Source organism: Cervus elaphus, chromosome 31 (genome assembly GCF_910594005.1).
Source record: "Cervus elaphus chromosome 31, mCerEla1.1, whole genome shotgun sequence".
Classification (NCBI taxonomy): domain Eukaryota; kingdom Metazoa; phylum Chordata; class Mammalia; order Artiodactyla; family Cervidae; genus Cervus; species Cervus elaphus.
Window position 1 is genome coordinate 41,706,029 of NC_057845.1, and position 22,517 is coordinate 41,728,545.

Genomic DNA, 22,517 nt, shown 5'->3' on the forward strand with positions numbered 1-22,517 from the left:
CAGTTTGTGCTTCATCCAGCCCGGCATTTCACATGTACTCTGCATATAAGTTAAATAAACAGTGACAATATACAGCCTTGATGTACTCTTCCCAATTTGGAACCAATCTGTTGTTCCATGTCTGGTTCTAACTGTTGCTTCTTGACCTGCATACAGGTTTCTCAGGAGGCAGGTAAGGTGGTCTGGTATTCTCATCTCTTTAAGAATTTTTCCACAGTTTATTGTGATCCACACAGTCAAACACTTCAGTGTAGTCAATGAAGCAGATATTTTTCTGCTTTTTCTATGATCCAATGGATGGTTGCAATTTGATCTCTCATTCCTCCGCCTTTCCTAAATCCAGCTCGTACATTGAGAAGTTCTCAGTTCACACACTGCTGACGCCTAGCTTTAGGATTTAGGACATTACCTTGGTAGCATGTGAAATGAGTGCAATTGTGCAGTAGTTTGAACATTCTTTGGCATTGCCTTTCTTTGGGATTGGAATGAAAAATGACCTTTAATTTTATTCCTCTACATGTGAATATCCAGTATTTCCAACACCATTTATTGAAGAGACTAACTTTTCCCCTTTGAACATTCTTGACTCCCTTGTCAAATATTCATTGACACATACATGTAGGTTTATATCTGGGCTCTCAACTATGCTCCCTTGATTTGTATATCTGCTTTTATGCCAATGCTATACTGTTTCACTTCTATAGCTTTGTAGTATAATATAAATTATTAAATGTGATGTCTCCAGCTTTATTCTTTTTCTAAACATTACCTGAGCTATCGGAGCCTTTTGTAGTTTCATATGAATTTTGGATTGCTTTTTGTATATCCATAAAAATTGCTGTTGAAATTGTGACAGGAACTACATTGACTATAGAGATGGCTTTAGACAGTATGGACATTTTAATAATATTAAATCTTCCAAATTATAAACACAGGATCTTTCACCTTACTGATTAAATTACTCCTAAGTGTTTTTGATGCTATTATAAATGGAATTACTTATTTTTTAGAATTTTCTTCATTAGTATATAGAAACAGAACCAACTTCGTATGTTGATTTTTCATCCTGCAACTTTACTGAAACCACTGATTAGTTCTAACAGTTTTTGGTGGGATCTTTAGGGTTTTCCATATATACGATTATGTTATTTGCAAACAACTGTATTCCTTTTATGAATTTTTCTTGCCTGATTGCTCTTGTTAGTACTTCCAGTTATAGACTGGGTAAAAATGGTGTATACTTGTATTGTTATTAATCTCAGAGGCATAGATTTCAACTCTTTTCACTAATGAGTACTATAATATTTCAGCTGTGAGTTTGTCACGTGTGTCCTTTTTTAATGTTGAGGTACATTATGTCTATGCTCAAGTTTCAAGAATTTTTATCATGAAATAATGTTGAATTTTGTCAAATGATTTTTCTGTATGTATAGGGGTGACCATATGGTTTTAATCACTCATTCTATTAATATGGTATATTTCACATGCTGATCTGCATATACTGAATCATCCTTATATCCCAGGAATAAATCCCATTTGATTATGGTGTATGATCCTTTGCTATTGAATTTGATTTGCTAACATTTTGTTGAGGACTTTGTAACATCTATATTCATCACAGGTATTAGTCTATTGTTTTCTTTCCTTTAATGGTCTTATATGATTTTAAGTCACATGAAAAAATTTTTTTATTTTGTGGTGCATATCAAAGATATGTTTACACTATCCTGTAGCTTTTTTTTCTCACTGCTTTCAAAATTTTTTCTTGTCTCGGACTTTTGACACTTTGACTACAATGTGTCCGGGTGTGGACTTCTTTTGGCTTTTCATTTGGGCATCTCTGGCGGGCTTCTTCAATCAGGATGTCCATTTACTTTCCCAGATTTGGGAAGTTTTCAGACATTTATTTTGTTGAATAAGCTTTTTGCCTCTTTCTTTTTTCTACTGGGATTTCTATAGTACATATATTAATCTGCTTCATGATATACCAAAGTCCCTTAAGTTTACTTCAGATATTTTCATTCTTGTGTTTCTTCTCTGACTAGATAATTTTCAATAACCTGTCTTTAATTCTGCAGATCTTTTATTCTGCTATTCTAAAGGGATTCTGAATTCCTCTAGTGAAGTTTTCAGTTCTAGTATTTTTTTCCTTTACTTCATGATGTCTGGTCCTTCTTTTAAATTTTGTATTTCTTTGTTGAAATTCTCCCTTTATCCATGTACTGTTCTGCTGACACTGTTGACTATCTTTATTAAAGTTATTCTGATTCTCTGTCAGGTAAATCATATATAGGGTTTCCCCTACTGTTCAAAAATAGGACATTTCTATAAAATCTTGCATAAACCAAAATTATATAAAACCAAGAAGCAAATGCTTTAGTACAAATGTTGCTAAAGAATGCACAAAATATATCAAGATAAAGCACAGACGCTCACAGACGAAGTTCAAAGCGGTGGCAGCATGATGCTGAGACGCTGGGTGCAGTTCCCAGGAAAGGAGCTTGGAGGAACTTGGGGAGTGCACGATCTCTATAACAGTTTACTGCAAAACACATGCTGAAAGCTGTTTTCACTTTTCCCTTTTCTCATAAAAGCAAAAATCCTCTTCAGATTTCTTTCAGTTAGTTAAAACAGGTACTACTGTAGGCCTTTCATAAAAGCAAAGTGGCATAAAGAGAACTGTTGAAAGCATGGGATATCTGTATTTTCATTCCATTGGGGTTGGTTTCTAGAGATTTGTCTTACACTTTCTTTAGGAACATATTTCACTGTTTCTTCATTTTTCTTAATTCTTTGTGTTGATATCTCAGCATTAAACAAACAGCCACCTCTTCTAGTCTTCTTGGATTGGCCTTGTACTGAAGAAACTCCTCACTGATCATCATGGCCAGAGATTCTGGGGGGCCTCTTAAATTTTTATGCTAGTCAAACCTACCAACTTTACTTTTAGTGATCCCCAGCTGTCTAGAATATGATGGATCATGATGGGCAAGGCAGAAGCCAATCCCTTGGATAGCATCTAGAAAAACTTGAACACTGGACACATTTAATTTTTTCCCTCTCCAGGGAGAAGTTGGGATCCAGTATTTTTTGCCCTCTTTACTCTGTGCTGTGAGGACTGGATGAGCTGTGATGAGTGCTAGCATGCTAGGTTCAAATTTCCTTCTTTATTCTCAGTGACCTCACAGACATCTGGAGTTTTCTGGGTCCCATCAGCATTCCAAGACAGGGAAGACAAAAGCAAGTGCCTTGGGCAGTCCCCAGAAAAATTAGACCGTTGGAAATACGATGCAGTCGTTTCCTTGTTCCCCAGTTAGAAGCTAGAATCTGAAAGTTTCCTCCCAATCACCTGGTACTGGGACATGATTCATAATTTCTGAGGGTAGGAATTATGGGATAAATAGGTCCCAAACTTTCCTATTGGCTTCAAGGTAACTGGTTTTATGCTCACTCAGGATGCAGTAGGCATTCAGCTTTCTGGGTTTTACGCAAAGGCAGTTGGTCTGTGTGTTGCTGTTGAATTGGTTTGTTCATGGGAGCAAGGAGAGTCCAGAAATTCCTATTCTGCCACCTTGCTTGTTTCTTATCAGACAGATGATGACTGAAGTTGAGCGTTAAAGGGCCTATGCTTGTTATTTTCTGTAAGCACTTTAGTGCACTCAGAATCCACCCCATGTCATAATTCTTATGGTCATTATTAGTGCCATATTGATCAAGTGAACTAGCCACTTTAGTTCCCAAAGAATATGCTTCAATTGACACTGTAGTTTATAGCTTAACTGTGATTGCTATTTATGTTGCCCTGAATCACTAGTTGGCATGTCCCATTGTCAAGGATTGTAGCACAATGATTAATCCAAGAATCAAACTTATTTCATAATTCCTTTTTTGTGGAATCTATCTCCTGAAACCACTCCTAGCACCAAACCTGGATCAGCAAGAGTCCAGTTAAGAGACAAAGAAGTTGGGAACAGGAGCAGATAACTAGAGAACTCGGAAAAATAGCCTATGGCTGAAGGAAAGTTCCTAAGTAAAGGTAAACTTGGAAGTAAATTTTTTCCCAAGGCTGGATCCAAACCTTGTTGTAGACTGGGACTTGCAGCCCAGTGGATGGGAGAGTAAATTTGCTAGATTGCTTTGGGCCAGAGTTTATCCAAAGCTAGCTGGCTAATGAAGTAACGAAGAAAACAAATGGGCCTGGAGCATCAATCAGGAAATCTACAACTGAGGTGACTCTAGCAATAAAATTTGCTGGTGAGTGAGTGCTGTGGGTATTGCTCATGAATTCATTGCTCATGAATGCTCTTGGTATTTATGTTGCTGCATCAAGAGGAGAAGACACTAACTGGAATTAGATAAGAACCAGCCTCTTATAATATCCTTCTAGTTCCCTCTACTGACAAAATTTATCACTGCACCATCTGACAAAGAAGTGTCCATGAGGTTCAGTTCCAGCATCACAAATAGATTAATAAATATTCCTATTTAGTAATAAAAAGCAATGAGCTGCTGGTATGTACAACAATGTAAATGAATCTCAAAAGTATGACACTGAATGTGCTGTGTGCTTAAGTCGCTCACTCGTGTCTGACTCTTTGCAACGCCGTGGACTTGTAGCCCACCAGGCTACTCTGTCCATGGGGAGTCTCCAGGCAAGAATACTGGAGTGGGTTGTCATGCCCTCCTCATTACACTAAATAAATATATCTAGACACAAGATCCTACAAACTGTGTTTTCATTTTGGAAAAGACATTTTAGCGGAGGCAAAACTATAGTGACAGGACACCAGGTTAGAGGCTGCCTAGGGCCAGGTTGGGGCAGGAGACTCACTGCAAAGAGATATTCAACAGCTTTTTAAGGTGATGAAAATGTCCTGAAATTTGACTGAGGTAGTGGTACAACTCTATACAGTTTAAGTGAATAGACTTCACTACATATAAAATATACCTCAAAAAGCTGTAAAATAATCTCCAGTGATTTTTGCTCTTCTCTCTGCTGTCTTATTTATATAAACTATCCAAATTTTGTAATTTCACTCTCAAAAATTAGTCATCAGACATCAACAAGATAAGATATCCCTAATAAGATATCCCTAACTCATACTCCCTCTCTAACAATAATAATCTGGCGTCCATCCACAGACAAGAATAACTTTGTGAGAGTTTTGAGATCTAGGTAGAAGACTGTGAAAACCCAGTGCTGTCCACAGTCTAGGAGAGCTGTTTTGAGAAAGACTTGTTCTCAGGTAGCTGATTTAACTGACCATAGTCCCAGGTACAGGCCTGGAAACAGCTCCATAACTCCTAAGAACTTGACTACAGCCCCATTTAGCTTTGGTTCCATGACCAGTACCATATACCAAGGATTCCAGGAGGAGTCATGCACACCCGTACATCACACCTGTGTGTCAGGCACACACACCTCTGTCTGAGGTGTTCCTGAAGCAGTCCATGAAATGGCTGCAGTCCCTCTCGGCTGTAGTCCAGGTGCCCCTGGAGGGCCTACCAAACTCAGTCTGACGGTAGACACAGAAAGAACCCTGTAACTGGAGGCCTTGCCAGTCACCATCCATGAACATTCCTCCTGGCTCAGGGACCCAAAGGACGTGCTTCTGTCTGCACCCCTAGAGATTTTGAAAGGGCCCTAAATTCAGTTCCTGCTTACTCCCAGCTGCTCAGAGATAGCACAACAAAGGAAAAAGTAAATATTAGAGCATAAACAAATAAGAGATTAGAAGGACAAATAAAAAGATCAATAAAACTAAGAGTTGGTTTTTGAAAGATAAACAAAATCAAAAGACCTTCAGCTAGACTAACCAAGAAAAACAGAGAGGACTCAAATACAGTTATAAATAAGAAGAGACATTAATCAATACCACAGAAATACAAGGGATGACAGAGGCTATTATGAAAAACTACGATCCAATAAATTGGATAATTTAGACCAGTGGATAACTTTCTAGAAATATACAACCTACCAAAACCGAATCATGAAGAAACAGAAAATCTGAATATATCAAGTAAAGAGATTAAATCAGTAATCAAATACCTACCAAGAAATAAAAGCCCAGGACCAGTTCATTTCACTGGTGAATTCTATAAGACCTTTAAGCAGAATTAAAGCTAATCCTCCCTAAATTTTTCTTAAAAATATAAGAGGAGGGAACACTTTCAACCTCATCATACAAAAATTAAATAATAACACTACAAATACACTACAGGCCAATTTACCTGATGAACATAGATACGAAAACACTCGGCAAAATACTAGTAGATCAAATTTCATAGCACATTAAAAGGATCATATACTATGAACAAGTGGCATCTATCCCTGCGTGGTCAACATATACAAATCAACAAATGTAATAAGCTACACTGACAGAATGAAAGATGAAGTCATATGATCATTCAAAAGATGCAGAAAAATTACTTAATCAAAATTCAACTTCTTTTAATAATAACAGATTTCAACAAACCAAATGTAGGATTAAAACACCTCAACATAATAAAGGCCATATATAACAGGCTCACAGCTTAAATCACACTCAACAGTGAAGACCTGAAATTTTTCCTTTAAAATCAGGAACATCAGGGTGCCTACTCTCACCACTCGCACTTAATACAATGTTAACAAGACTTTGCAGAGTAATTAGGCAAGAGAAAGAGACAAAGACATCCAAATAGGAAATAAAGAAGCAAAATCATCCTTGTTTTCAGATGGCATGCTCTTATATATAGACAAATCTAAATACTCTACCAAAATACTATTAGAACTAATCAACAGGTTCAGTAAAGTTACAGGATACAAAATCAGCATACAAAAATCAGCTGCATTTCTATACAACAAAATATATGAAAGAGAAACAAAGAGAATAATCCCACTCACAAAAGAATCAAAAACAATAATACACGAGAATATACAAAAGAGAAAAGATAGTCTCTTCAATAAGTGGTGCTGGGAAAACTGAAAGGCTACATGTAAAAGAACGAAATTAGAACACTCCCTAATACCAATCATAAAGATAAACTCAAAATGGATTAAAGACCTAAATGTAAGGCTGGACACTATAAAGTTCTTAGAAGAAAACAGCCAGAACACTCTTTGATATAAATTGCAGCAAGATCTTTGTTGACCCACCACCTAGGATCATGAAAATAAAAACAGAAATAAACAAATGGGATCTAATGAAACTTAAAAGCTTTTGCATAGCAAAGGAAACCACAAACAAAAAGAAAAGACAACCCTCAGAGTAGGAGAAAATATTTGCAAATGAAGCAATTGACAAGGGATTAATACTCAAACTATACAAACAGCTCATGCAGCTTTATATTAAACACAAACAAACCACCCCATCAAAAAATGGGCTGAAGACCTAAATAGAAATTTCTCCAAAGAAGACACGCTCATGGCCAACAAACACATGAAAAAAATGCTCAATATCACTAATTAGAGAAATGCAAATCAAAACTACAATGAGGAATCACCTCACACCCATCCAAAAATCTTCAAATAAATGCTGGAAAGGGTGTAGAGAAAAAGGAACCCTCTTACCCTAATGGTGGGGATATAAATCAATACAGCCACTATGGAGAACAGTATGAAGGTTCCCTAAAAAACTAAAAATAGAACTACCATATGACTCAGCAATTCCATTCCTGGGCATATACCCAGAGAAAACCAAAATTCAAAAAGATACATGCACCCCAATGTTCACTGCAACACCATTTACAATAGCCAGGAATGAGAGGAATCTAAACATAATCAACAGAGGAATGAAAAATGAAGATGTGGTACATAAATTCAATGGAATACCACTCAACCATAAAATAGAACAAAATTGTGCCATTTGCAGAGATGTGGATAGACCTAGAGACTGTCATACAAGAGTGGAGTCAGAAAGAGAAAAACAAATATTATATATTAACACGTATATTAACTTGTGGAATCTAGGAAAATGGTATGTATGTTAGTCTATCAGTCATGTCCAACTCTTCGCGACCCCATGGACTGTAGCCCACCAGGTTCCTCTGTCCATGGGATTTTCTAGGCAAGAACACTGGAGTGGGTTGCCATTTCCTTCCCCAGGGAGGAAAATGGTATAGAAGAACTTATTTGCAAAACAGGACTAGAGACACAAATATAGAGAACAAGAGTATGGATACCAAGGTGGGAAGCAGGGTGTGGGGTGGATTGGGAGATTGTTACATATACACTAGTACCTATAAAATAGATAATTAATGAAAATCAACTGTATAGCACAGGGTACTCGACTCAATGCTCTGTGGGGGTCTAAATGGGAAGGAAATCCAAGGAAGAGGGGATATATGTGTACACATGGCTGATTCACTCTGCTGTACATTATAAACTAACACAACATTGTCAAGTAACTATACTCCAATAAAAAGTAAAGTAAAAAAATAAAATATTCATAATATTACTTTGCTAGCTATGGGAAAACCTAGATGAGATCACCTATTGTGTTCTGCCTTTTTGCCAGCTACTATACATCAGTGATAATGATTGTCACCAAGTTTTCATTTATTATTTAACTTTGCACAAATTGCCAGAAGCTTTCGTGTTCCCAACAAACTTTTGAGGCTTCATTACCTTACTGTGTATAGAAGTCTTTATACTACTTTTCATGACTTTACTGTGTATAGAAGTGTACAGAAGTATACATACTGTATATATATTTTAATGCTATTAAAATAAATTAATTTTTCCTATTTAAGTTATAGCACAGATAAAATCATCCTTCATTTCAAAACACTCAGCCTTATAAGCATCCATAGTACATAAATTTATTCAAATGGTTCCAACTGACGATATAACAAATATACAACAAATATACAAAGTCTGGAGCCAAGAATGACATACAACCCTCTTGGTGGCACTCAACCTAAAGTGTCAAAACTAACTTCAGAAATACTTGCTCATGCTTGACATGAAACACACAACTAATAATACTCAGTATATGGCAGTTTAACAAAGAGAATTATAAGGACTGACTGGACCAAATTTTATGCTTACCACTCCTGTTTCTCAAGTGTACCCTCAAATTTAAACAAGTCTTTAGCAGAGAGTTAAGTCTAATATGATGCTTTAGCCAATTCCTAGAGAACACTTCTAAAGTATAAAATCAAGAATATCTTGAACCCCTGTTTAAGTCACATCTCTTTCCTCACTCTCCTTCTGATTCCTGTGAATCTGTTTAATCGGCATCACCTCAAATGATACTTTGGTAAGAAAACCTTCTCTCCAATTCCCCTGCTAAGGCTAAGTTTATTCTATTCTACTTCATTGTATTCTACTTCTACTTCATTCTATTCTACTTCATTGTAGCGTTTTCACAATTGTGAAGTGAAGTGAAGTGAAAGTTGCTCAGTCACGTCTGACTCTTTGCGACCCTATGGACTGTACAGTCCATGGAACTCTCCAGGCCAGAGTACTGGAGTGGGTAGCCTTTCCCTTCTCCAGGGGATCTTCCTGACCCAGGAATCAAACCGGGGTCTCCTGCATTGCACAACTGTAAATATAAACAATTCACACAACTTTGTTTAATGCTTGTCTCTCCAGTTTTATATCTGGCACATTCGTGCATGCTTAGTCACTCAGTCATGTCCGACTCTTTGTGACTCCATGGACCACAGACCGCCAGGCTTCTCTGTCCATGGAATTTTCCAGGCAAGGACACAGGAGTGGGTTGTATTTCCTACTCCAATATCTGGCACAGCGTTCAATAAATAACTGTTGAATGAAGAACAACAAAGAAACCCAATGATATACTTAGGAGTAAGATGAAACAAATAGGTAAAAGATTTACACACTAAAAACAATAAGGCGTTGATGAGAGAAATTAGAACAGATGCAAAAAAAAAAAAAATGGAACAATATCCCATGTCCATGACCTGGAAGAATTAATATTGTTAATACGTCCATACTACCCAAAGCCAACTATAGACTCAATGCAATCCCTATAAAAATCCCAATGGCAGTTTTCATCAAAATAGAAAAAAACAATCTTACAATTCATGTGGAAATCACAAAAAGACCCCAACAGCAAAAGTAATTTTGAGAAAGAAGGACATAAAAAAATATTCCAAAGAATTTCAATGAGGTGTAGGTCCATTTAAATATATATATGTAATGTATACATATATATATATATATATTCAACACATTCTGATTAGTTAGCAAGAACAGCTGACTGACATCAAGGAATATGGTAATTTACAAACTAAATATTAGAAAAATTCTTTTTACAGGACTTTCATGGCAGTCAAGGGATTAAGACTTCACCTTCCAATGCAAGAGGTGTGGGTTCCATCCCTGGTGGAGGAGCTACAATTCCACATAACTTGTGGCCAAAAAAACAAAACATAAAACAGAAACAGTATTGTAACAAATTCAATAAAGACTTTAAAAATGGTCTACATCAAAAAAATTTTTTTAAGAAAAATCCTTTAAATTAATAGTTTTTTAAAACAAAGTGCCATGATTTTTTAAATGTACTCAAGGATGGGCTTTTTTAATTAAACAAATATGTAGTTGTGAGGAAAAGAGGATCTAATATAACACTGAGAAAAAAGTCAGAGATGCAGGAATAAAAATTATTATCATAGAATCCTGAGGAGGCAATGGGTATCAGAGTGTGATCAATTGCTACTGCTAAGTCACTTCAGTCGTGTCCGACTCTGTGCGACCCCATAGACGGTAGCCCACCAGGCTCCTCCATCCCTGGGATTCTCCAGGCAAGAACCCTGGAGTGGGTTGCCATTTCCTTCTCCAATGCATGAAAGTGAAAAGTGAAAGTGAAGACGCTCAGTCGTGTCCAACTCTTAGTGACCCCATAGACCGCAGCCTACCAGGCTCCTCCATCCATAGGATTTTCCAGGCAAGAGTACCGGAGTGGGGTGCCATTGCCTTCTCTGTGTGATCAACAGTGACTAATTATTAATGTATAGCTAATTATAATCTCACATGCTAGTAAAGTAATGCTCAAAATTCTCTAAGCCAGGCTTCAGCAACACATGAACCGTGAACTTCCAGATGTTCAAGCTGGTTTTAGAAAAGGCAGAGGAACCAGAGATCAAATTGCCAATATCCGCTGGATCATCGAAAAAGCAAGAGAGCTCCAGAAAAACATCTATTTCTGCTTTATTGACTACGCCAAAGCTTTCGACTGTGTGGATCACAATAAACTGTGGAAAATTCTGAAAGAGATGGGAATACCAGACCACCTGACCTGCCTCTTGAGAAACCTGTATGCAGGTCAGGAAGCAACAGTTACAACTGGACATGGAACAACAGACTGGTTCCAAATAGGAAAAGGAGTACGTCAAGGCTGTGTATTGTCACCCTGCTTATTTAACCTATATGCAGAGTACATCATGAGAAACGCTGGGCTGGAAGAAGCACAAGCTGGAATCAAGATTGCCGGGAGAAATATCAATAACCTCAGATATGCAGATGACACCACCCTTATGGCAGAAAGTGAAGAGGAACTAAAAAGCCTCTTGATGAAAGTGAAAGAGGAAGCAAATGAAGCAACAGACAAAGGATTAATCTCAAAAATATACAAGCAACCCCTGCAGCTCAACTCCAGAAAAATAAATGACCCAATCAAAAAATGGGCCAAAGAACTAAACAGACATTTCTCCAAAGAAGACATACAGATGGCTAACAAACACGTGAAAAGATGCTCAACATCACTCATTATTAGAGAAATGCAAATCAAAACCACAATGAGGTACCATTACACGCCAGTCAGGATGGCTGCTATCCAAAAGTCTACAAGCAATAAATGCTGGAGAGGGTGTGGAGAAAAGGGAACCCTTTTACACTGTTGGTGGGAATGCAAACTAGTACAGCCGCTATGGAGAAGAGTGTGGAGATTTCTTAAAAAACTGGAAATAGAACTGCCATATGACCCAGCAATCCCACTTCTGGGCATACACACCGAGGAAACCAGATCTGAAAGAGATACGTGCACCCAAATGTTCATCGCAGCACTGTTTATAATAGCCAGGACATGGAAGCAACCTAGATGCCCATCAGCAGATGAATGGATAAGGAAGCTGTGGTACATATACACCATGGAATATTACTCAGCCATTAAAAAGAATTCATTTGAATCAGTCCTAATGAGATGGATGAAACTGGAGCCCATTATACAGAGTGAAGTAAGCCAGAAAGATAAAGACCATTACAGTATACTAACACACATATATGGAATTTAGAAAGATGGTAACAATAACTCTATATGCAAAACAGAAAAAGAGACACAAATGTACAGAACAGACTTCTGGACTCTGTGGGAGAAGGCGAGGGTGGGATGTTTCAAGAGAACAGCATCGAAACATGTATATTATCTATGGTGAAACAGATCACCAGCCCAGGTGGGATGCATGAGACAAGTGCTCAGACCTGGTACACTGGGAAGACCCAGAGGGATCGGGTGGAGAGGGAGGTGGGATGGGGGATGGGATGGGGAATACATCTAAATCCATGGCTAATTCATGTCAATGTATGAAAAAAACCACTACAATATTGTAAAGTAATTAGCCTCCAACTAATAAAAATAAATGAAAAAAAAAAAAAAAAAGAAAGTGAAAGAGGATAGTGAAAAAGTTGGCTTAAAGCTCAACATTCAGAAAACTAAGATCATGGCATCTGGTCCCATCACCTCATGGGAAATAGATGGGGAGACAGTAGAAACAGTGTCAGACTTTATTTTTTGGGGATCCAAAATCACTGCAGATGGTGATTGCAGCCATGAAATTAAAAGACGCTTACTCCTTAGAAGGAAAGTTATGACCAACCTAGATAGCATATTAAAAAGCAGAGACATTACTTTGTCAACAAAGGTCCATCTGGTCAAGGCTATGGTTTTTCAAGTGGTCATATATGGATGTGAGAGTTGGACTGTGAAAAAAGCTGAGCGCTGAAAAATTGATGCTTTTGAACTGTGGTGTTGGAGAAGACTCTTGAGAGTCCCTTGGACTGCAAGGAGATCCAACCAGACCAGCCTCAAGGAGATCAGTCCTGGGTGTTCATTGGAAGGACTTATGCTGAAGATGAAACTCCAATACTTTGGCCACCTCATGCGAAGAGTTGACATTGGAAAAGACCCTGATGCTGGGAGGGATTGGGGGCAGGAGGAGAAGGGGACGACAGAGGATGAGATGGCTGGATGGCATCACCGACTCAATGGGCATGAGTTTGAATAAACTCCTGGAGTTGGTGATGGACAGGGAGGCCTGGCGTGCTGTGATTCATGGGGTCACAAAGAGTTGGACATGACTGAGCGACTGAACTGAACTGAACTGAATTAAGATAATAATTGAAAAATGCATTTGAATTTGGTAATTAGGAAAGGAGAAGTTATCTCGGTGAGGTATAACCGAGATATGGAGGGTGTCAAAAACAGAACTAGTTACAACCAGAACCTCTCAGCCCCTCCTATTCCTAGAATACACACAGACTCTGGCTACCCAGTTTACTCTCTATTCCTTAAATATGCTGTTTCTTCCTATTACACCTTACCACACATGTTCTGCTTAGTGAAATTTAGCTTTTCCTTGAAGAATCATTGGAATTCTTTGAGATGCTTGCTCTTAGCTCTAAGTTATGCCCTTCTTTGTGTCCCTGTATACCTAGATCACAGTTATTTTGATCAAGTGTTTGAAAAGTCAACATGATCCTTAAGCTAGCTTTAGAGATGGCCATTTGATTTAACCTAAGACTTTCAAAAGATATCCATCTTAAATTGATGCTCTCTGGTTTACCTTTGTTTTGGGAACTACGCCTCTCAGGTTAAGAGTTTCTGCAGAAACACTGATGCAGATGCCAAGGAAATCCCTTTAGAATCAATGGAAAACTTTTACTTTGCTCCGAGGCTAACATAATTATTGTCACTGACATATTGGTGGATGGAGTGTTCTAAATTTTCATAATTGATTCCCAAATGTTTTCAAGACCAAGGCTTTAATATTAATTTTGCTAAAAACAAATAACATCAGGTGGCCAATTAGATACTATAAAATATCTATCAGTGAACTCAAAATATGAGGACTAATTTCTAATTTATTTAAAATGTTAAAATGCAGAAACACCCATTTTCCTAAAATGTCAGCATTTTTAATTGGTTGCTCATTTTATCTAATAATTTTCTTGGTTCCTCTCTAAATTGAAGACACTATGAAAGGCCATAACAAGACACAGTACCTATTCTGACTGCAAAAGTACCACTATCTTATCAGCAGATATACAGGTAAGGCTATAAACAATTCTGTAAAATAATTCTGGGAGATAAAGTAAACTGACTTCTAATTCAGTTTAATTTACACAATAATGCATGTTTCAAGTTGGGGAAGAGAAAATGAGTTTTCACTCAGGACTACTCTGATCCAATATCTTCTCTATAAAATATGATTATTGAAAACTAATCCACAGTCCACGTGACAAGTAACTTTAGTTGACTCACCATCAGGTATTGCTAAAATAATAATAAAACGTTGTCTTTGAATATTTTTACTAATTTTCATAAAATGCTTTAATTCTGAAAGATTTTTCAAACACTGTTATAGACCTACATTATAAAGGGTAAACATATTTTACTCATTTTACAGCCCTCTAGTGATAAAGATCCAGAAAACCTCATGATGCTATGTGAACAAAAAGTAAAACAGTGTATTAAATTCAGAATAGACAAGAAAGGGAAAAAAAGTTAAATGAAATATGTTCTTAAAGTAATATACTTTGAAGAACTTTCAGGTTCTTCTCCAACATTATTTATTTGAAAAATTCAGAAACCAAAGATTTTATCAATTTATGGAAAAGAAGAAATATGACTTTACCATTCCTTAAAACTTATCCTTCTTGTAATATTAACTAAACATAACTACATTAAATTTATACTAAATCTGGGTGATCAGTGAATTCCAATAAATATATAGTGCATTAGAAGGAAATGATGAGTTTGTAAACATAATCATATAATAAACGTAGAACTTCCATGGGATTCGCCAAAATGATATTAGTTGCTTAGAAGAGGTATAACAGAGTGTGTGATGTGCTCAATCGCTTCAGTTGTGTCCGACTCTGAGTCTCCATGGGCTATAGCCCACCAGGCTCCTCTAACCGTGGGATTCTCTAGGCAGGAATGCTGGAGTGGGTTGCCATGCCCTCCTCCAGGGAATCTTCCAGATCCAGGGATCGAATCCCTGTCTCCTGCATTGCAGGTGAATTCTTTACCCACTGAGCCACCTGGGAAGCTCATAATAGAGTACAAGATAGGTATTTATATAAACACTTTGAATGGAGACTTGGTAACCTCATAATCTCATAATGTTAAACATGTATTTAGGAGTTAAACCTAAAGACAGGAAGTATTAGGATAAATGAATAATTAGGAATAATAACTTCTTGAGGCAGCATGCCATATCACCATAGTAGTAGGATCCAGAATGTGATGAAATAAATATAAAAATGATAACAAAATTAACGTATTAGTAAAACTTCTAAAATTGCTATATTCTTACTGTCTTAAAGGCTGAAAATGTCTTCCTTTAAATTTATCCCTTGGTAAAGGGATACTAAGCAAGAGAAACAATTTTTAAAGCCAACTATGATTCTGGGCAGTTTTAAAAATTAGACATTTAAATGTCTAAATTAATTTATTTTCAAATACCACATCAATCCCATAGGACTGTATTTAAAACTTTTTTTTTCCTGGAGAAAAAAAAACACCATAAAATTTTCTTATGTCTGCTAATTTTGGAAATGTCAAATTATATATATTAACCAGGAATTAGTACATCAGCATTAGGTAATTCATGCATAAAAATGTTTTCTGCCCTGAGAATTTACACAGGATTTCTAGACTACCCCTCAGTACACAGTCTGTGATACTTTTATTGTCACAGACTTAATCTACTATGCATGTACTAGTATTCAGGACACAGCACAGGATGATTAAAAATGAGCTTCTTACTTTTTGTATGTGGGGAAATTAGAGAAAAGAACTGCTGCAGCTGCTAAGTCGCTTCGGTCGTGTTCGACTCTGTGCGACCCCATAGACGGCAACCAACCAGGCTCCCCCGACCCTGGGATTCTCCAGGCAAGAACACTGGAGTGGGTTGCCATTGCCTTCTCCAAGAGGAAAGAACTAGATACATTCTAATTTAGAATCTCATTTCTCTGCCATTTCTATCCCAGCTGAAAAGCCAGGAATGGCTAAGGAAAATCAATCTTTGACAACTGAATTCATTCTCAAAGGATTTACAGATCATCCAGAGCTGAAGCCCCTTCTGTTCCTGGTGTTCCTTGCCATCTATCTGATCACTACAGTGGGCAATCTTGGTCTGGTGGCATTGATTTTTAGGGAACGTCATCTTCATACACCAATGTACATCCTTCTGGGTAACCTCGCTCTGATGGATTTCTGTTGCTCCAGTGCCATAACCCCCAAGATGCTACAGAATTTATTTTCTAAAGACAGAATGATCTCCCTCTATGAATGCATGGCACAATTTTATTTTCTCTGCCTTGCTGAAACTGCAGATTGCTTTCTCCTGGCAGCAATGGCCTATGATCGCTGTGTGGCCATCTGCAAACCACTGCAATACCACACCATGATGTCAAAGAAACTCTGCATTCAGATGACCACGGGGGCCTACATAGCTAGTAACCTGCATTCTGTGATTCATGTAGGACTTCTATTGAGGTTAACTTTCTGTAGATCTAGTCAAATTGACCACTTTTTTTGTGACATTCTTCCACTATATAGACTTTCCTGTACTGACCCTTATATTAATGAACTAATGATATACATTTTTTCAATGCCAATTCAAATCATTACCATTGCCACTGTCTTGATTTCTTATGTTTACATTCTTTTCACTGTTTTCAAAATAAAATCCAGAGAAGGGAGAGGTAAAGCCTTATCCACTTGTGCATCCCACTTCCTATCTGTCTCAATATTCTACATTTGTCTTCTCATGTATATTCGACCATTTGAAGAAGGGGATAAAGATATACCAGTGGCAATTTTTTACACAATAGTAATTCCTTTATTAAACCCTTTTATTTATAGCCTGAGAAACAAGGAAGTGATAAATGTTCTGAAAAAAATTATGAGGACTTATAATATTCTTAAACAAGCTTAACCTTCTGTGGAAAACTGATTTTATTAAAATGATTTATAGATTAAGGGATATAGAATATGAAAAATATATTCTTATGTAAAGTATTAATCTATAAATCATTAGACTATGTTGGTTTAAAGATATATGAATGAAATTCAAAATTGTCTGGCAGCTCTTAATCTAAATTCCACAAATACCAGACTAAATCAGAAGGAAACTCAATAATAACTTTTATTACCAACTCAGATTATTCATATAGAATTGTCTCAGATCAGTGTTTTCAACTTAATAACTCAACAAAGAATCAAAATTAAATGTTTAGAAGAATCTGCCTTGATGTACCTTGTTTAGCTAAAGGAAAACATTGTATCTGATTCTGTGTAGACTGTTTGAAATACTTAAAATTTTCTGGCAGACTGAAAGGATAATTTTTATTCAGAAAACTGACCTGGTAGACACAAGTAGATGAGTCTGAGGGATAGAGAGACTAGAAGCAAGCTAACTAATTGCACGTGTGAGCGTGTGCTCAGTCGCTCATGATAGCTTATGGTGAACGGCGCCACTGGATTCATGGTCTCCAAATGAGAAGATTTAACTCTGGGACCAAAGACAGTCTCAGTCACTCAGAGCCTTGTGTAGAATTTATTAAAGTAAAAGGGATGGAGAAAACGTCCAGCAAGAGGCACTGGAAGGGGTCAGGACAGTACCCGCCTCACTAGTTTAGGCAGGGCTTTATGTACTTCTCAACCAGCTGCTGAGAATAGACAAAAATGTGTCAAGGCTATGAGAATTTTGCCCAGACCCTTTCCTGTAACACACATCCTGGGATGACATCAGCACAAGATTAGCCAGAAAGAACAGGTTAACTCAGAGCTCAAGACTGTGGAAGTTTTTACCCAGACCTTCTCCCGTAACATACATCTGCAGCTCAAAAAAAGGCATGTCCTTGAACAAGTGATACTGCTGCCTACAAGGCCTACTTGTTTCAGACAAAAGAAAGTGAAAAAGAAGGAATGTTTACCTTCTCCTTAAAGGAGACTTAGGCTTGGACTCATCAACCTGCCTTAGTTAACTATTTTACTCAAGTCGTATCCAACTCTTTGCAACCCCTTGGACTGTAGAAGACCGTCAGGATCTTCTGTCCATGGAATTTTCCAGCGAGAATATTGGAGTGGATTGCCATATCCTACTCCAGGGAATCTTCTTGATCCAAGGATCAAATCTGAGTCTCTTGCACCTCCTGCACTGGCAGGCGGATTCTTTACCACTGCACAACCTGGAAAGCCCCTAACTTTGCAATGATCTATATTTAAAGTAATGAAGTTTGATCTAGATCCAATTACAAGAATGGGGAAAAAAGGAGTGAGAAGGAATAAACACACACACACACAGTCACATAGCCATTTTGTAGAGTAATTAACAACAAATTATAACAAGGTGGCTACAGTAGATTCAGATCTACTTTAACCTGAAGTATGATTAAGGTCCTTCACCTTTTTGAAGGCATCAACCATATTATATATTAGGGAACACAGAATAGCAACTTACATAATATATTCTCAATAAGCATTCTAAAAAATATTACTGAAGGCAGTTTTGTTATTGTTCTAATTTTTGAGTAATGCTGAAATACATTAATATTTTATTTGTTTTCTGGCCATTTTTACATCTATGAATTTTCTATTCACTTTCTCTTTGTCTTACTAATTTTTTCCTCATTTATTTGTACCAATGTTTATAGAGAAAAATATTAAAATGTTGTGACTATTAGTGGTAAATAATTTCTCTGTGTGCTGAGAGTATTTTCATACTTGTTTGTGTTATTTACAATTAATAAAATTATAAAATTGATATATTATTTTTTTAAATACAATCTCTTTCAGGCACTTTTGTTTAGAATTTCTTTTCTTAATCCAAATTCTATTAGCCAATATTTCTGTTTCTCCTACTTTTCTATTTTTTTTCTCCTTTTCCTCCCCCTTGTTTTCCTCCTTTTTTGTGTGTGTGATAGTTTGTATTTGACCTTTGATTCTTCCTGGAAACTATTTAGTATATGGCATGAATTGAACATGTAACTTTACATGGCTGTTTAATCCAAAAATAATCCACAACTTAATTCAACTCAAATAAACATCAAAGGAGGACTTCTTTGGGAAAGCAGCAAAATTAATTCTAAAAGTTTTGTAGAAAAATAATAATCAATAAGCAAACAGACTTGATGTATTATATATTAAAATATATAATGAAGTACCAGTAACTGAAATAATTTGGTTGCAAATTAAGAATCAGTATATAGACAAATGAAAAAATGAGATTATCCAAAAGTAAATTCCCAAATAAAACAGGAAGAGCAAAACAAACCAATCAGGAAAGAAAAGGTTGTTTAATTAATAGTCTTCCATCAATTGATTAACTGTTTCTTCAATTTGTATTAAACTTTACAAATCTCCTCTCATTCAGAGATATCCTATAAATTTACTTCATATTTTTTTCCACCTTAAGTTTTTATACATAGCACTTTTACTCAACTGGAATTCATTCTATAATGTTGTGAAGTAAAAATTAAAATTTGGCTTTATGGCTAAACGGCATTTATTAGCTAACTCTTCTCTTACTAAATATGTATGCCTCCTTTCTGTTTATATACTCACATACACATGCATACACAAGAGGTCTATTTCTAGCTCATCTAGTCTGCACAATAAAAATAAGACGGTTCTAGGGGATCAATGTGGCAAATTAGGAGGGTGTGGACCTCATCTCCCACCATGAACACATCAAAATACATCTATGTGTAGAGTAACTCTCACTGAAAACAAACCGGAGACTGACAAGACTCTTGTCCAACCAAGGCTGTAAGAGAGCGCCACATTGACTTAGATAGGAAGGTAAGAAAAGTGAACAGATCAGGACTTGCACCTCTTAGAGGGGACAGAGAAGAAAAGAGGGATTACACAAGTGGCGATACTTTCTGGCGAGTGAGAGGTAGGAGCAACATATTGGGTACTCCAGTCCAGGGCTGTAACACTGAGAAGTGGAGTCCCCTTACCTGGTTTGAAAAGCAGGAGAACTACCAGGAAGGCTGTAAGAGAGCTAGACTGCTTATGAAGAGCATGCATATACTTGCTTGCTCCCAAAGCGAGATAGAGGAAGCAGATTTCCCATGACTGCCCTGAACTGAGCACTTGTTTCATCCCTGCTTGTTCTACGGCATAGCTCTGCGCGAGAGCCAGGGCTGCTGTGGCTGAGAGGAAAACTCAGCTGTGAGAGATGGAGTAGGCTTGGATCTTGAACACATCTGAAAGAGGTGAGTGAAGTGAAAGTCGCTCAGTCAGACTCTTTGTAAAACCATGGACTGTACAGTCCATGGAATTCTTCAGGCCAGAATACTGGAGTGGGTAGCCTATCCCTTCTCCAGGGGATCTTCCCAACCCAGGAACAGAACCAGAGTCTCCTGCATTGCAGGCACATTCTTTACCAACTGTACTATCAGGGAAGCCCCTGAAAGAGGTGGGACAGCAATTAATGGTATTTAAGAAGGCAGTGCATCAGAAGCATTCTGCAACTCGGAGTAAGCCCAGAACCACCATAGCTCTTACCAGACCCATGTAGAGTATCCACTCCAGCTCCAGCACTGCTTCCTTCTGGGATGTGGGCACTGGTGCTGGGACGGGGAGAACCCACACATAGAAGGAACAGAGCTACCTCAGACTTGACACCTCTGGCTCCAACCTTCTCACCTCCCGCCCTGCCTGCTACCAACGTGATAACTGTCAGGACATCCAGAGAAAATGCTAAGTCAGATGCAGGTTTCCCACCAATTCTACTAGGCACAGGCAGACTGTACAAGCATGCTCCCACAAAAGGACACCACTTTAAGACCAAAGTAAGTAAATGTTTCACCTAATTTCACAGAAAGAAAGTGAAGCAAAAAATGAGGAGACAGGCAAATTTGTCCCAATTATGTGTTGTAAAAAAAAAAAAATAAAAAAATAACAGGACAAAATCCATGAAATAACAACTAATGAAACAGAAATAAATGATTTACCAGATAAGGAGTTCAAAGCATTAGTAATAATAATGCTAACTGAATTAGGGGAAAGAATATATGAATACAATGAGAATTTTAACAAGGAATTAGAAAATATAAAAAAGAATCAATCAGAACTGCTAAGGGTAGACTAAGTGCATTCATCATACACACAAATGATAACTATGTGAGGGGATGATATGTAAGTTAGCTTGACTGGAGTAATAACTGTTCTATGTATATGTTAAATCATGTTGTACATCTTAAATATCTACATTTTTATTAAAAGTGCATAGAAATATTATAAAAGAAATAACATTACCTAATTTCAGTAATGAACGCGGTTCTTACCTACTTCAGGGTTGACTGGTTTGATCTCCTTGCAGTCCAAGGGGCTCTCAAGAGTCTTCTCCAACACCACAGTTCAAAAGCATCAATTCTTCAGTGCTCAGCTTTCTTTATGGTCTAACTCTCACATCCGTACATGACAACTGGAAAAACCATAGCTTTGACTATACAGAACTTTGTCAGTAAAGAGATGTCTCTGCTTTTTAATATGCTGTCTAGGCTGGTCATAGCTTTTCTTTCAAGGAACAAGCACTTTGAGTTTCATTGCTGCAGTCACCACTTGCAGTGATTTTGGAGCCCAAAATAATAGTCTGTCACTGTTTCCGTTGTTTCCCCATCTATTTGCCATGAAGAAATGAGACTGGATGCTAGGATCTTAGTTTTTTGAATGTAGAATTTTAAGTCAGCTTTTCTTTTCTGCTCTTTCACTTTCATCAAGAGGCTCTTTAGTTCTGCTTCACTTTCTGCCATAAGGGTGGTGTCATCTGCATATCTGAGGTTTTTGATATTTCTCCCGGCAATCTTGATTTCAGCTTGGGCTTCATCCAGTCCAACATTTCGCATGATGTACTCTGCATATAAGTTAACTAAGCAGGGTGACCATGTACAGCTTGACATACTCCTTTCCCAATTGGAATCAGTCTGTTGTTCCATGTCCATTTCTAACTGTTCCTTCTTGACCTGGATAGAGGTTTCACAGGAGGCAGGTAAGGTGGTCTGATAATACCACGTCTTTAAGAATTTTTCACAGTTTGTTGTGATCCACACAGCCAAAGGCTTTAGCATAGTCAATGAAGCAGATGTTTTTCTGGAATTCTCTTGCTTTTTCTATGATCCAACAGATGTTGGCAATTTGATCTCTGTTTCCTCTGCCTTGTCTAAATCCAGCTTGAACATCTGAAGTTCTCGGCTCACTCAATGTTGAATCCTAGCTTGGAGAATTTTGAGGATTACTTTGCTAGCGTGTGAGATGAGTGCAATTGTGTGGTAG

The 22,517-nt window shown here is 37.3% G+C and overlaps 1 protein-coding gene across 1 annotated transcript; it reads left to right on the top strand.

The window, feature by feature from the left end:
* The first annotated feature begins 16,233 nt into the window (after positions 1–16,233).
* LOC122687537 (olfactory receptor 5K4-like) lies at positions 16,234–17,169 on the top strand. Its single transcript, XM_043893077.1, has one exon. The coding sequence runs from the start codon at positions 16,234–16,236 to the stop codon at positions 17,167–17,169; it is 936 nt and encodes a 311-aa protein (XP_043749012.1).
* Positions 17,170–22,517: the final 5,348 nt, after the last annotated feature.

What these genes read in the sequence shown, in the direction of transcription:
- LOC122687537 (XM_043893077.1), top strand. Translation starts at nt 16,234, where the DNA reads ATGGCTAAGGAAAATCAATCTTTGACAACTGAATTCATTCTCAAAGGA.